This window comes from Camellia sinensis, chromosome 4 (assembly GCF_055761805.1).
Source record: "Camellia sinensis isolate YWXY chromosome 4, ASM5576180v1, whole genome shotgun sequence".
Classification (NCBI taxonomy): domain Eukaryota; kingdom Viridiplantae; phylum Streptophyta; class Magnoliopsida; order Ericales; family Theaceae; genus Camellia; species Camellia sinensis.
The window spans coordinates 120,445,479-120,458,094 of NC_138964.1; the positions used below are offsets into that span (position 1 = coordinate 120,445,479).

At 37.0% G+C, this 12,616-nt stretch overlaps 1 protein-coding gene across 2 annotated transcripts in view; it reads left to right on the top strand.

Moving 5' to 3' along the window:
• The first annotated feature begins 1,721 nt into the window (after positions 1–1,721).
• Positions 1,722–12,616, top strand: part of LOC114313835 (Molecular chaperone Hsp40/DnaJ family protein) — a 45,416-nt gene continuing 34,521 nt past the window's right edge. Inside the window, exons 1-2 of one of the 2 annotated variants that reach the window (XM_082866094.1) lie at positions 1,722–2,239; positions 7,359–7,427. In XM_082866094.1, the coding sequence (XP_082722220.1) occupies positions 1,946–2,239; positions 7,359–7,427 (363 nt within the window). In that variant the 5' untranslated portion in view covers positions 1,722–1,945. The remainder of the gene's footprint in view (positions 2,240–7,358; positions 7,428–12,616) is intronic. The other variant, XM_082866093.1, reaches the window with a different exon arrangement.

Here is a 12,616-nt window from a genome sequence, read left to right on the forward strand (position 1 = left end):
TCCCTGCCGGGGATTGGGGACAGGGCCGGGGATTTTTTCACCTTTGGGGATTGGGGACGGGGAGTGCAATCCCCGGCCCCGCCCCGACCCGTTGCCATTTCTAGTGGGAGTACTGAAAGTGGAAGAAATATTGCATTGTATTATTAACCATTGCAATGACATATCAATTCATTTGATAATGATGAGCTTTGAAATTTGATTTGAAAACTTTACATTGAGAAAGGAATCTTGGGAAACAAGTTTTCATGAAATGATTTTGGGGTAAATACGGTGGTAAATCTTGAAAGGCGGTGTAGATGATAGGTGTCGAGCCTTCCAGTTAATACTGGTAAAAATGACAGATTACAAGTGTTGAGCTTTTTAGTTAATACTGGTAAAAACGACAGATTACAGGTGTCGAGCCTTCCAGTTAATACTAGTAAAAATGATAAATTGGTAGTACTTGTATAGTCAGACACCGACCTAGGGATTACCAAAGTCGTATTTACCGCTCTTGAAATGAATTGTTAAGTTTTGAAGAATTGAAATTGCATGACATCAGTGAGCATGATGGTTTTCAAAGATGAAGATATGATTTTCTTTCAATAGGGCATAACATAGCATGTGCATTTCATCTCTTGAGACTTGTATACTTTGTTAAGGATTTCCTAGTAGGCTTTATGCTCATTCTACGAGATTTTTGTACAGGAAAAGATGTGGTGATGCCGCTTAATTAAAGGCAAAGAAATGGGTGTTGAGAGTACGAGACTGTCATTTTGATGTAACTCTATGTGTAAGCCAATGGTTGTATGTGTGTAGGTTTGAATAACCGTTTTATGTAACTAGGCTCAAGCCTTGGAAACTTGTAGATCCTTGGGGGTATTAATTTGTTTATTTAATTGTTGTTGGATTAATGTATTGTTGTATGAAGAACTATTATATCATGTAACGTAAGTTTGGAGATTTATATTCGGTTTTTCTTTGAAAAAATTATGATTGTTGTATTATCATTTGGGCTAGAAATTTGGAGCGTTACACCAAAACTGCCAAAACAAAAAAAGGAAACGTGAATATTATAATTGTAGATAATACGTACCATAAAAAATAGAACAAATGGTACAATAGTCTAAGAAATATTATAAGGAAAAAAATTACCTCTTGAAATATAAGTCTAAATATATAAAATTAAGTAAAACATAAGAAAATTTTATTGACTTATTAGATTATAAATCTTCTAAATAAGGTTTATAAATAAATCTCTTATTTTAAAGGAATTTTTTCTTAAGGTCCTGATATTAATATTTTATAAGATAAATGACATACAATATTTTCATAATAATTAAGGTTCTTTAACATTTTCATAAAGAAAATTTGATTTAGATAAATTTTGTCTGACGCAGAGAAATTTCAGCCTCGACTTAGAGAAATTTCAATTTTTATAGAGAATTTCTCTTTGAAAATTAAAAATTCTCTGAGTTCTCTATGAAAATTGAAAATTTTCTAAGTCGGGCGAAATTTTTCTGAATCGGATAAAATTTCTCTAAGTCAAATTTTCTCTGTAAAAATATTGAGGGACTTTAATTAATAAAAAATATTTTAGATCTCTTCTACTATATAAAATTAAAAAAATATATTTTACTAATTTTTTTATTTTAAAATTATAAAGAATAATTCATATTAGTACGTGTAGTTATAATTGAAGTTTTATTTTTTTAAAAATATATTTGATTGCTTGCCAACGTGTGGTACATTCATACCATGTAACCGCATAACACCACACATCTTTTGGTTCCCACCTCTCAACAATCCTTTCCATCCATAAAACTCTCTCTCTCTCTCTCTCTCTCTCTCTCTCAATAGACAGCTCAATTCAAAGATGAGCAAAATCAAACAACTGTTCCTCTTTGTCTTCTCTTAGTCTCATCATCATCATCATCTACTTCCTTACCCTCCCTCAAGAGCTTCAATGGCGACCGCTTCTCTCTCTCTCCTCCGTTCTTCACTCAGCTTCACAGTCACTCCCGAAGCTTCTTCATCTTCTTCTTCTTCTTCCTCTCCTTTCTTCGCTGGTGGGTCTCATCTTTGGACCCACAAGAACTTCGTCTCAATTTCTTCATCATCTCAATTGAGTAAAAAGGTATCTGCCAAGCGATTTGGTACGGTGGTCTCGGCCGCAGCAGATTATTACTCCACTCTCGGGGTTTCCAGAAGTGCCAGTGGTAAAGAAATCAAGGCGGCTTACCGCAGGTTAGCTCGCCAGGTACTGGAACCCCAATTAGGGTTTTTTTATCTCTTCTTTTCATTGAAAGCTTCACATTGTTCTGTTTGCATGCTCTAATGCGTTTCCTTTGATTGAAATCCTAATTGGGTTTTGGAGAAAATGTTTATTTTTGGCTATTTTTAGATGTGAAATGAAATTTCTTTGTGAAATCTTTGATGGGTATATGAGAATTTTCTTTGGGATCATTTGGATTTTGGAGGCATTATTTTTTAATTAAAATTATACTGTTGTACATTACAGGATAACAATCACTGTTTCATGCACAAAAAGAAGAAATAATCAATTAGGTTTGTTTTCACTTTTGTGGACCATATGGATTGCAAAACCTTGCCTCCACAAATGTCTTTTACTGTTTTATGGATGAAATTTGGCACTTGTTGGTTCATTTGAAGGTGGGTTTATGTGAGTGAGGCATTTTTTTGGTGATAATTTAGCAGAGAAGGTTTTCTTTTCAGATTGCAATCAAATGGGGGTATGGGTGGATGCTTGGTGTTTGCACATTCAAAGTCCACACATGAGTGGAACTGTTTAGCATTCTTCCTGTTTGTTGGTTAAATCTATTTTTCACAATGAATATGTTGCGGGAAACTGTGATGGACATTTTAAAGATGAAAGAAAATAAGCTTCTAGAAAGACAAAGCGATTTTAAAAGGATTTTTCATTTTGTAGGAAATGCAAAATTTCAAATGAGGTGTGCAGATTCAACTAATTTGCATAGGCATAGGTGACAAATCACGTGCCAACTTGTGAATTGGAAATAAAATTGTGTCAAATTCACGAATTCGTTAATGGATCATATTTTGACCACTCGTAAGTAGCCACATGTAGAGCTCACCATTAGTAAATCACACCTTAACACTCCCCACATGCACAGTCGTAATTCTTCAGCATGCATTCAAAGTTGCGACTTGAAAGGTTTGATCATGTGACTCAATAATGCAAACAAATTTGCAACCAGATTCCAAAATCAAGAGAGAACAAAATCCCCAATTCGGGTGTAAACCCACAAGGGTTAGAGAGAGAACCCAAAGCACTTGCTAAATTAATTTATACTTTCTTAAATTAAAACTAGGTACAAATGAGATTACATAACCTATTTATAGGCCACAACTAATAGAACACGTAGCCCACTAAGTGGACATTTTACATACAACTCATTTTGACACTTAACTTATTTATTCTACTACATCAAAAAAAGAACAACAAAAATGTCCTAAGGCATGTCCAAACACAAAACACGTATGTCTATGAAGTGTCTCCAACATGCCCTACAAAAAGAATAATAATTAAAAAAATTAACACACCACATGGCCTGTCTAATATGTGGACACGCATGTCTGCAACATGTCGGTGTCCAATACATGTTGGTTACAGGCACAACATCTATTTTGAAGTATTTGTACTTCTTAGGTTATCAAGTTTTTACTAGACTCAAGTTTTTCCATTGTTCTTTAGTCCCCGCTTCAATCTTAATACACTTGACATATTTTAGGTCTTCACCTTTTCTTTTCTTTTTTTCTTTTTTTTCTCTCTTGGCAAGTTTATATACATCTTTTTCCCCATCCTAATAATTGTACCTTTGATTAACATTCGATTTAGCCCCCTTAATTGTTTTCTTAGTTCTGGTTTTGGCTACTCTTATATGTATAGAAAGCTTTGTGACAATCTATTTTTATTTTTATTACTTTCTGAACCTTGTTTTTCCACCACCAAGTTTCTTTAAATGGTGGGGCACTTCCCTTATATTCACTTAGAATCTTTTTGCTATTTTTGTAAATACAGGTAACCATCTCACACCACACAGAACTAGTTTCCTTATTCAAAATCCATTTTTCTTCCTTAATTATTCTATTCTTAAAGAGTTCTAAATTTCACTTGTTAAATTCTACCATTTAACCAGTGGGAAAAAGTTTCCACCGTCTAATTCGTGGGTGCCTACTTACCTCGCTCTTCTTCTTCTATCTCCTAATACATACTTCTAATACTACTAACCTATGTTGTGTAGTGAGACTCTCTCCTATACTATTGGTTCACAATCCTTACATGCTAACTCTCCTAGTAAAAGACAAATTTGTTTAGCTAATATTCGTTCCACTTTAAAATGGTGTTACGTGTCCATCCCTTTTCTTAAAGCATGTGATTGCTATTACAAAGCCGTATGTCATTGCGAACTCCAAGATAATAGTACCTTCATTTCTCTCTCCAAATCCCTAATCCCCACGTATACTCTCATGTCGCCACTACCTCTTCGTACATGCCTATAAAAACTTTTTGGTTGGTATCCTTTGTGCTAATTCATCTTAATCTTTCAAAAATTATTGTTTAATAGATACATCTAATTCTATAATCCTATTTTGGGCATATAAGCATTAATAATATTTAGGCCAAGTTTGGCATGATTGAAAAAAGACAAAAAGTCAAAAAGTCACTATCCTATTTAAGTCACATCATCTTATTTAAGTCGCATCACCTCTCTAACACATCACTTCAAACCCAACCCAAACCCAACCCATATTTCATAAAAAGTCAAAAAGTGCACTTATTTAGTCTTCCCAAACTAGGCCTTAGTGTCACTTTTCCTAACATTAAAATTTTACTAATATTATTCTCTCTCTCTCTCTCTCTATATATATATATATATATGTATATATTTTAAACCTCTACCACCTTTCTTTTAGATTTTTATCTATAACTATCCCTATTTCATTTCTATATTTCTCTTTTCCAATATCTTTTTCCCTAGATTTTCCCTACCTATTTAGTTTCGTAAACAAATAATATTATTTGTTTTTTTTTTAATCGTAATATCTACTAATTTCATCTCTTTATTGGTTAATGTTCCTATGTTCCCAGTCCTATGTGTATCTAACTCTTTTGTATTCTTACCTGCACTCATCCGTTAAAGTGCGAGAGCCCTTGCCTACTTACTCACCATACCTAGGCGCTGATGTGGCACATTGCTTGGGTGGAACACTCTAGGTATCAGTTGCTCATTTATAACTACACCCAGGCTCCGATGCATCACAACGCAAGTGGGAACATCTTGACTGAAAAATTGTTAAGACCCATGTTCACAAAGGTGTGACTTTTAAGTTTGGCGCTGCAACCCTCTTCTTTCTCTAGGCTTAGGTCTGGTTGTGAAGATAAAACTCTAAGCACAACACCGGCAGAGTTATGGGCCAATAAAATCTCAACCTCAATTAAATGCAGAAATTAGTTGAAAAGCAAAGTTTAACCAACATAAGCTTAATTAAATCACCAACTTTTAATAATAGGCTAAGCAGTTCCATACATGCAATAAATGTGTTCGTAAAAAATCAAAGAAACACTATCCGATCAAACACAGCGAGACCAGCTGAGCAAGAAAGAAATAAGTAGACAAAGGGTAAGTTTCGTAACTGCAGATTAAAGGAAGGTCTCACCGTAATCTAAGTGCTGACTATGTCCAGAGAAGTTTCACAGTTTCCAAATAATCCAAATGATGAGAGAGGTGGCAAGAGGAAGAAAAACAAGAACACAAACTGGGAGGGGGAGAGGAGGCGGATGGAGGGTAGGATGCAGGAGGGTTGGTCAAGGAGAGAAAGACAGAAAGAGAGGGGCTTACCAGCATGGTGTTATTCTGATCATTTCCCCCAATCCCTTCCAAGGGGCAAGACAATGTGTTTTTAAAATCCAAGCCTTTAATTTCCTTGCCTTCATGGCAACATCTTATAAAATCCTGGATGCCATGCTTTGTAAGTCATTTGAGTTGTCATGTGCTTTGCATGTGATTCCTTTGGTGCATTTGTACGCCCCACTTTAAAAGGCTATGAATAGGCAAGTGTCACATAAAACTAGTTACAATTTTCAGCATGTATTACTCTAGTGACATACCATACATTTTAAAGAGGTTGAGGATTGAGAGTTTCCACGAGCATCTTATGTCTTGTGTGATAACGTTGAGCCGTTGACTTCCACAGTGATCAACTAAGCCTTCTTCTTTTAGCTTCTTTCAATTTTAAGAAGGCCTTTAATTTGTGCACTGTTTTTGTCTTAACTTAAAGCTTAGAAAAAGAAATCATTGAACCATGAACACTAATTATTACTCTAGTTTGTATTAGTATTCCCAGCGCCACTTCAAGGATGCCTCTAGTATCTATTGTAATGGAAGAAGAGGCCTGTGTTACATGGACTCCTCGTTTTCCGGCAAATATTGGTATCGAAATGACACGACACAGACATGGGTGGAATACGGCTCAGACACAACACTTTGCAAAAGGATCTGGCTGTCTGAAGCAAATCAAGGAAGACGGACCACACATTGGGGCAAATTGAGGAAGAGAAACACAGATAAAGTCAGATCGAGGCACAACAAGGAAGCGAATTGATAGTCGATCTGAAAGAAATTTTCAAATCGTTGAACATGAGAGAGAGAGAGAGAGAGGGATATTGTCCTCTTTTTTTCTTTTTTTGGATTTTGCCTTTTTTTGATCAAGGACTTTATTTAAAAGAAGAAACATTATGGGCTTGCCCAGACTTTGTAAAGAAGAATGATAATGGACTTGCCAAACCTTTCACTGTATTTGGGCTACAATAAATTTATACTGACAATATTTATTGGGCTAATTTTCCGTTCTTCATGACATTCTGCAACAAAATAACAAAATTCAATACTCCAAAAAAAAAAAAATAAATAAATAAATAAAAAGGAAGAAACCCTACTAATTTAGAAGCAAACTTTATTTGGGTGCTTTTTATTTTTAATGTAGCCTTCACTTGATTGGGATATAAGACTTAGTTTATTTTGGTTTGGTTTGGTTTAAAGTTAGAGGCTGTTTCTGGTGATCTGATTTAGAAGCAAACTTGCTTGTTCTGAAAACATGGTACTTTTGAGCCCTGTTACATTAATTTGCTTTTATTCTGAGAACATGCTACCATCAATGCTGACTTGAACTTCTGTACATCTGAAACAAACTGAAAAAAATGTGCTCATCTGAAACCAACTACACTGAACTCGGGTGGCTGGTTATAGGGTTACCCAACAACACCTTCTTAGCACCGAAACATTTTACTTTTTCCCCATGAATTCTAACATTGTAATTTTCATTGTTCCCTTTAGTACCACCCTGATGTCAACAAACAACCCGGAGCAACAGAAAAGTTCAAGGAGATCAGTGCTGCATATGAGGTATGCAAGGGAGCTAGCAACTGTAGAATCTTTATTCTCATAACTGTGATTGCTTTTTTTTCCTGTTATTCTTCACTACATGTATGCTATAGCTATATGTTTTAAGCTCGTTGAAGTCTGTATTAAATGAAGAACTTCACTGTTTAATTTGTATGCCTGGTGTTTGAGGATGGTCTTTTATTTGTTGATTAATTAATGCAGTGCCTGGGTGTGGCAAACCATGTTTGCAGTTTTTACAAATTATCCATTATTTTCATGAACCATATTATTGCTCAGCACTGGTGAATATGGTCTTTGTATGATTAATTGATATAAGTTCAGTATGAGTAAGGAAATTGGAGATGATCTAAGAGAGGAAGCAACTCAAAGACCTGGACTACATGGCTAACACACACCATTCCTTTTTTTTCTTTAAATTTTATCCCACACTCATTGAAAAAGAACTTTTTCAAAGTTTGAATGCCTTTTGATAGACTTCTCAATTTTGTGAATGAAATCTAATCCATGTTGGGTCCATGCTAATTGGTTAATCATTGCACATCCAAATACTTTGTGTGCTGCCCATGCTTATTTGTGTAGATATTTTTGTATTTAATTGTATTAAACATATAGCAATCACTATTTTTTAATGCTGGACTAGTCAACTTGAAGATGATATAAATTCTGATGGGCAGTTTTAGTATTAATGATCTGGGTTGACTTAAGTTCAGGCTGTCAAAGTAGAGTTGGCAGTTTCTTGACTGACCTTATTGCCTTAGTGAAAGATTTAGAGAAGAGAAAGAGGTAGGGAATGAGTGAGACCTCATTCCCTTTTATATTAAGAATAAAGCATAATTACAGGAGTGCCACAAGGCATGAATTACGGGCCAGCCCATTACATCAATCAAGGAATAGAAACAAATCAAAATAATATATATGAATATAATTTCCTATTCTAACACTCCTCCTCAAGCTAATGCGAAGATATCTCTTATGCCCATCTTATTGAGAATGTCATGAAATGGATTGTTTCCTATTCCTTTGGTGAGAACATCTGTCAGTTGGTTCCCAGTCTTCACAAATAGAGTACATATAGTGCCACTAGTGAGCTCTTCCTTGATGAAGTGCCTACCAATCTCCATATGCTTGGTTCTGACACGTTGAACTGGATTATGAGCTATGTTGATCGCTTCCTTGTTGTCACAGTACAATCTCAGGGGATCGGTCTGATGGATCACCAAGTCTCCCAACAATAGTCTAATCCATAACAACTTACATACACCCTGAGCCATAGCCCTGAATTCTGCCTCAACACTAGATTTAGTAACCACATTCTGTTTCTTACTTCGCCATGTGACTAGGTTGCCTCCAACGAATGTGTAATATTCAGAAGTTGATCGTCTGTCAGTGACTGATCTAGCCCAATCCGCATCAGTAAATGCTTCCACACTAAGATGTTCATGTTTTGAGAAATAGAGACCCTTACCAGGAGAACATTTCAGCTACCTCAAGATTCTCATAACTGCCTCTAAGTGGGAAGTTCTAGGAGCATGCATAAACTGGCTAATCATGTTCACTGTAATGGCAATGTTTGGACGTGAGTGGGATAAGTATATGAGCTTACCCACTAGCCTCTAATATCTTCCCTTGTCTATGAGTTCTCCCCCTTGATCTTCACTTAGTTTCTGGCCTGGTTCTAGAGGTATATCACATGGTCTACCTCCAAGCATCCCAGTTTCCTTTAACAAGTCAAGTACATATTTCCTCTGACATATGAAGATGCCATCCTTGGACCGAGCTACTTTAATGCCCGAGAAATACTTCAAATTACCCAAGTCTTTGATTTCAAACTCCTTGGCTAAGTATTCCTTCAACCAAGGAATCTCCTCAACATCATCTCCTGTCAAAACAATATCATCAACATAAACAATAAGAGCTGTGGTCTTACTATGTGAGGAGTGTTTCACAAATAAGGTGTGATCAGCTTGACTTTGCTTGATCCCATATCTCAGCATAGCTTGAGTAAACCTTCCAAACCAAACCCTAAGAGACTGCTTTAGTCCATAAAGTGACTTCCGGAGCCTGCTCACTTTACCTTTGGATTTAACATCCTTAAAACTAGGGGGAATATCCATATAGACCTCTTTTTCTAAGTCTCCATGAGGGAAGGCATTCTTTACATCAAACTGATGAAGTGACCAATCCAAATTTGCTGTAAGAGAAAGTGGTGTTCTCATGGAGTTAATCGTAGCAACCGGTGCAAACATCTCGTGGTAATCTACCCCATAAGTCTGAGTGAAGCCCTTAGCAACCAGTCTTGCTTTGTACCGTTCTATGGAATCGTCTGCTTTGTGTTTTACTGTGTACACCCACTTACAGCCAACTGGATTTTTGCCTCTAGGTAATTCCACTGACTCTCAAGTGCCATTCATACTAAGAGCTCTCATCTCCTCCATCATTTCATGTTTCCATTCAGAAATAGAGAGAGCATCCTGAAAATTGTTAGGCAGACTCACATAAGAAATCTTAGACAGAAAGGCTTTATATGAGGGAGACAGATTATAATAAGAGACATGATTAGTAATAGGATGTTGAGTACATAACCTAACCCTTTCCTATTAGCAATGGAACATCAAGATCTGAAAACTCAGGAATAGGAGCATGAGAATCAAAATTACCTAGACTCTCAGGAGAGAGGGTTGACTCTAGACACTCATCTGGAGAAGAAGTTGGCAATAGAGGAAGGAAAGTAGTCTTTTGCATTCATGTGACTTTTTGTCTATCTTTGTTCCTGACATAAACTTTGCCTACTTTCTTTTTCACAGCAACTGCTAGCTTATCAACCTCTATCTGTTCAACCACTAGCGATAGTGAAACAGGAATCTCGTCACACCAAGGCTCCTCCTGAAGGGATGATTGTGACACTGGGGAAGTTAGAAAGTAAGAGTGAGACTCAAAGAATGTGACATCCATGGAGACAAATCATTTGCAAGTGGAAGGATGATAACACTTATAATTCTTTTGGGTTACAGAGTAATCCAGAAAAACACACTTAAGAGATCAATGATCCAATTTGTCACGAGTGAGAGAAGATTATGGACAAAACAAACACATCCAAAGGTCTTAGGTGAAATGGAAAACTCAGAAGATGTGGATCCAAACAAAACCTAAAGAGGGGTTTGTTTGTGAAGGACTTTGGTGGGAAGGTGATTAATCAAATAAGCTGCAGTGAGAACAGCTTCCCCCCAATATAAATGAGGGACACACATTTCAAAAGACAGACAACAAGCTATATCAAGAAGATGGCGATTTTTGCGTTTGGCAACACCATTTTGTTAAGGGGTATTAGAACATGAAGTCTGGTGAATAATACCATGAGTAGCAAAATAACTACCAGGACCAGAATCAATGTATTTCCCCCCATTATCAGAACGTAGGATTTTCACAACCGCCCCAAACTTGGTGGCAAACCATTCTATGAAAATTTTGAAAAACATGAATAAACCTCACTCTTGTCTTTCATAAGATACACCTAAGTGGCCCTAGAACAATCATTTATGAAAGTGACAAACCATCTTTGACCCTTTAAAGACACAAAACGTGAGAGACCCCATACATCAGACTGAATCAAAGAAAATGGAACTAGACTTTTATTCAAAGTAGGAGCAAATGTAGCTCTGTGTTGTTTTCCAAGTTGACATGATTCACATTGAAAATCAGACACATTATTTTTCTCAAAAACATAAGGAAAAAGATGTTTAAGTAGCAAAAAAGAGGGATGTCCTAAGCGACGGTGCTATAGTTAAAGGTCTTCTTTGGTGGATGGTAATTGAAGGGATGTATGAGCCAGCTTGTTTGTTTGATCCAGGATATAAAGACCATGTTCCTCTCTACCACTGTCAATCCTCTTCCTCGTGATAAGGTCCTGAAAAAGACAGTGATTAGGAAAAAATGTCACGTTACAATTCAAATCACGAGTAATACGACTCAAGGATAGCAGATTAATACTAAAATTGGGAACATGAACTACAGATGATAGAGGAAAGGAAGAGGTGGCATGGATTAAACCTTTCCCTGACACAGATGAAATAGTGCCATCAGCAATACACACTTTTTCTTGACCTGAGGAAGGTGTATATTCAAAGAACAAATTAGAGGAACCATACATATGATCGGACGCACCATAATCAATAATCCAAGGAAAAGTCTTATGAGATAGCAATGCACTTATAAAGGAAGCCAAGTTACCTGAATTGTCAAAGGAAGAAGAGGATACACCTAAGATAGTAGTAGAGGCGCAATAGTCTAGCAAGTGGCGGAGAGCAATCTCAAACTCTGAAGTAGATAATCCAAAAACATCAATAGCCAGTATGACTACAGGAACTGAAGATGGTGGCTTAATCATGTCAGAAAGATGGGCTCGAGCATTGCCTCGACCTATCCCCTTGAGTACTAGGACGGTCTCCTCAACCACCAGAAGAAGTCCCATGTTGTTTTCAACAAGTCTCTCATGTGTGTTGAGGTCTACGGCAGTAGTCACAGAAAAGATTATCTTTCTCAGATGAAAGACAAGAACCACGAGACACACGCTCACCATTTCGAGGAGGTGCAGAAACCAAGCCAGAATGATCAATGGTCGTAGAAGGAAGCATCGCAGAGCAGCGATTCTTCTTATTCTGCACATAAGAGAAGGCTTCTTGGAGAGAAGGAAGCACGTCCATACCAAGTATTCTGCTTCGAACCGGATCATACTCTACATTCAAGCCTTCCAATAACTTGAAGACCCGTTCATTCTCCACAAACTTTTGGTAACCAACAGAATCCGTGGGACATACAGGGTTATAATCCGGGCTTACAGGAGGACAGTCATCTCACCCTATACTGACCTCTCAATGGACCGGTGTAACTCGAAAGCCTGGGAGAAATTCTCCTTCCGGGAGTAAGTACTATACTAGCTATTGCCTCCCAAATATCCTGTGCAGTGTCCATAAATATATAGCCCTCGCCAATCTCCGGGACCGTAAAATGTATCAACCAACCTATGATTGGGGAGTTGGTGATCTCCTAGGGTCCGTAGTGCTGGGTGCCTGTATCCTTCCATCAACATACCCCATCTTCCCTCTGCTCTTCAAAAAAATAGTCAAACTCTGCGACCACGCTAGATAGTTCTGACCATTAAATACAGAGGTGGTGATTTTAAGACTAGGGTT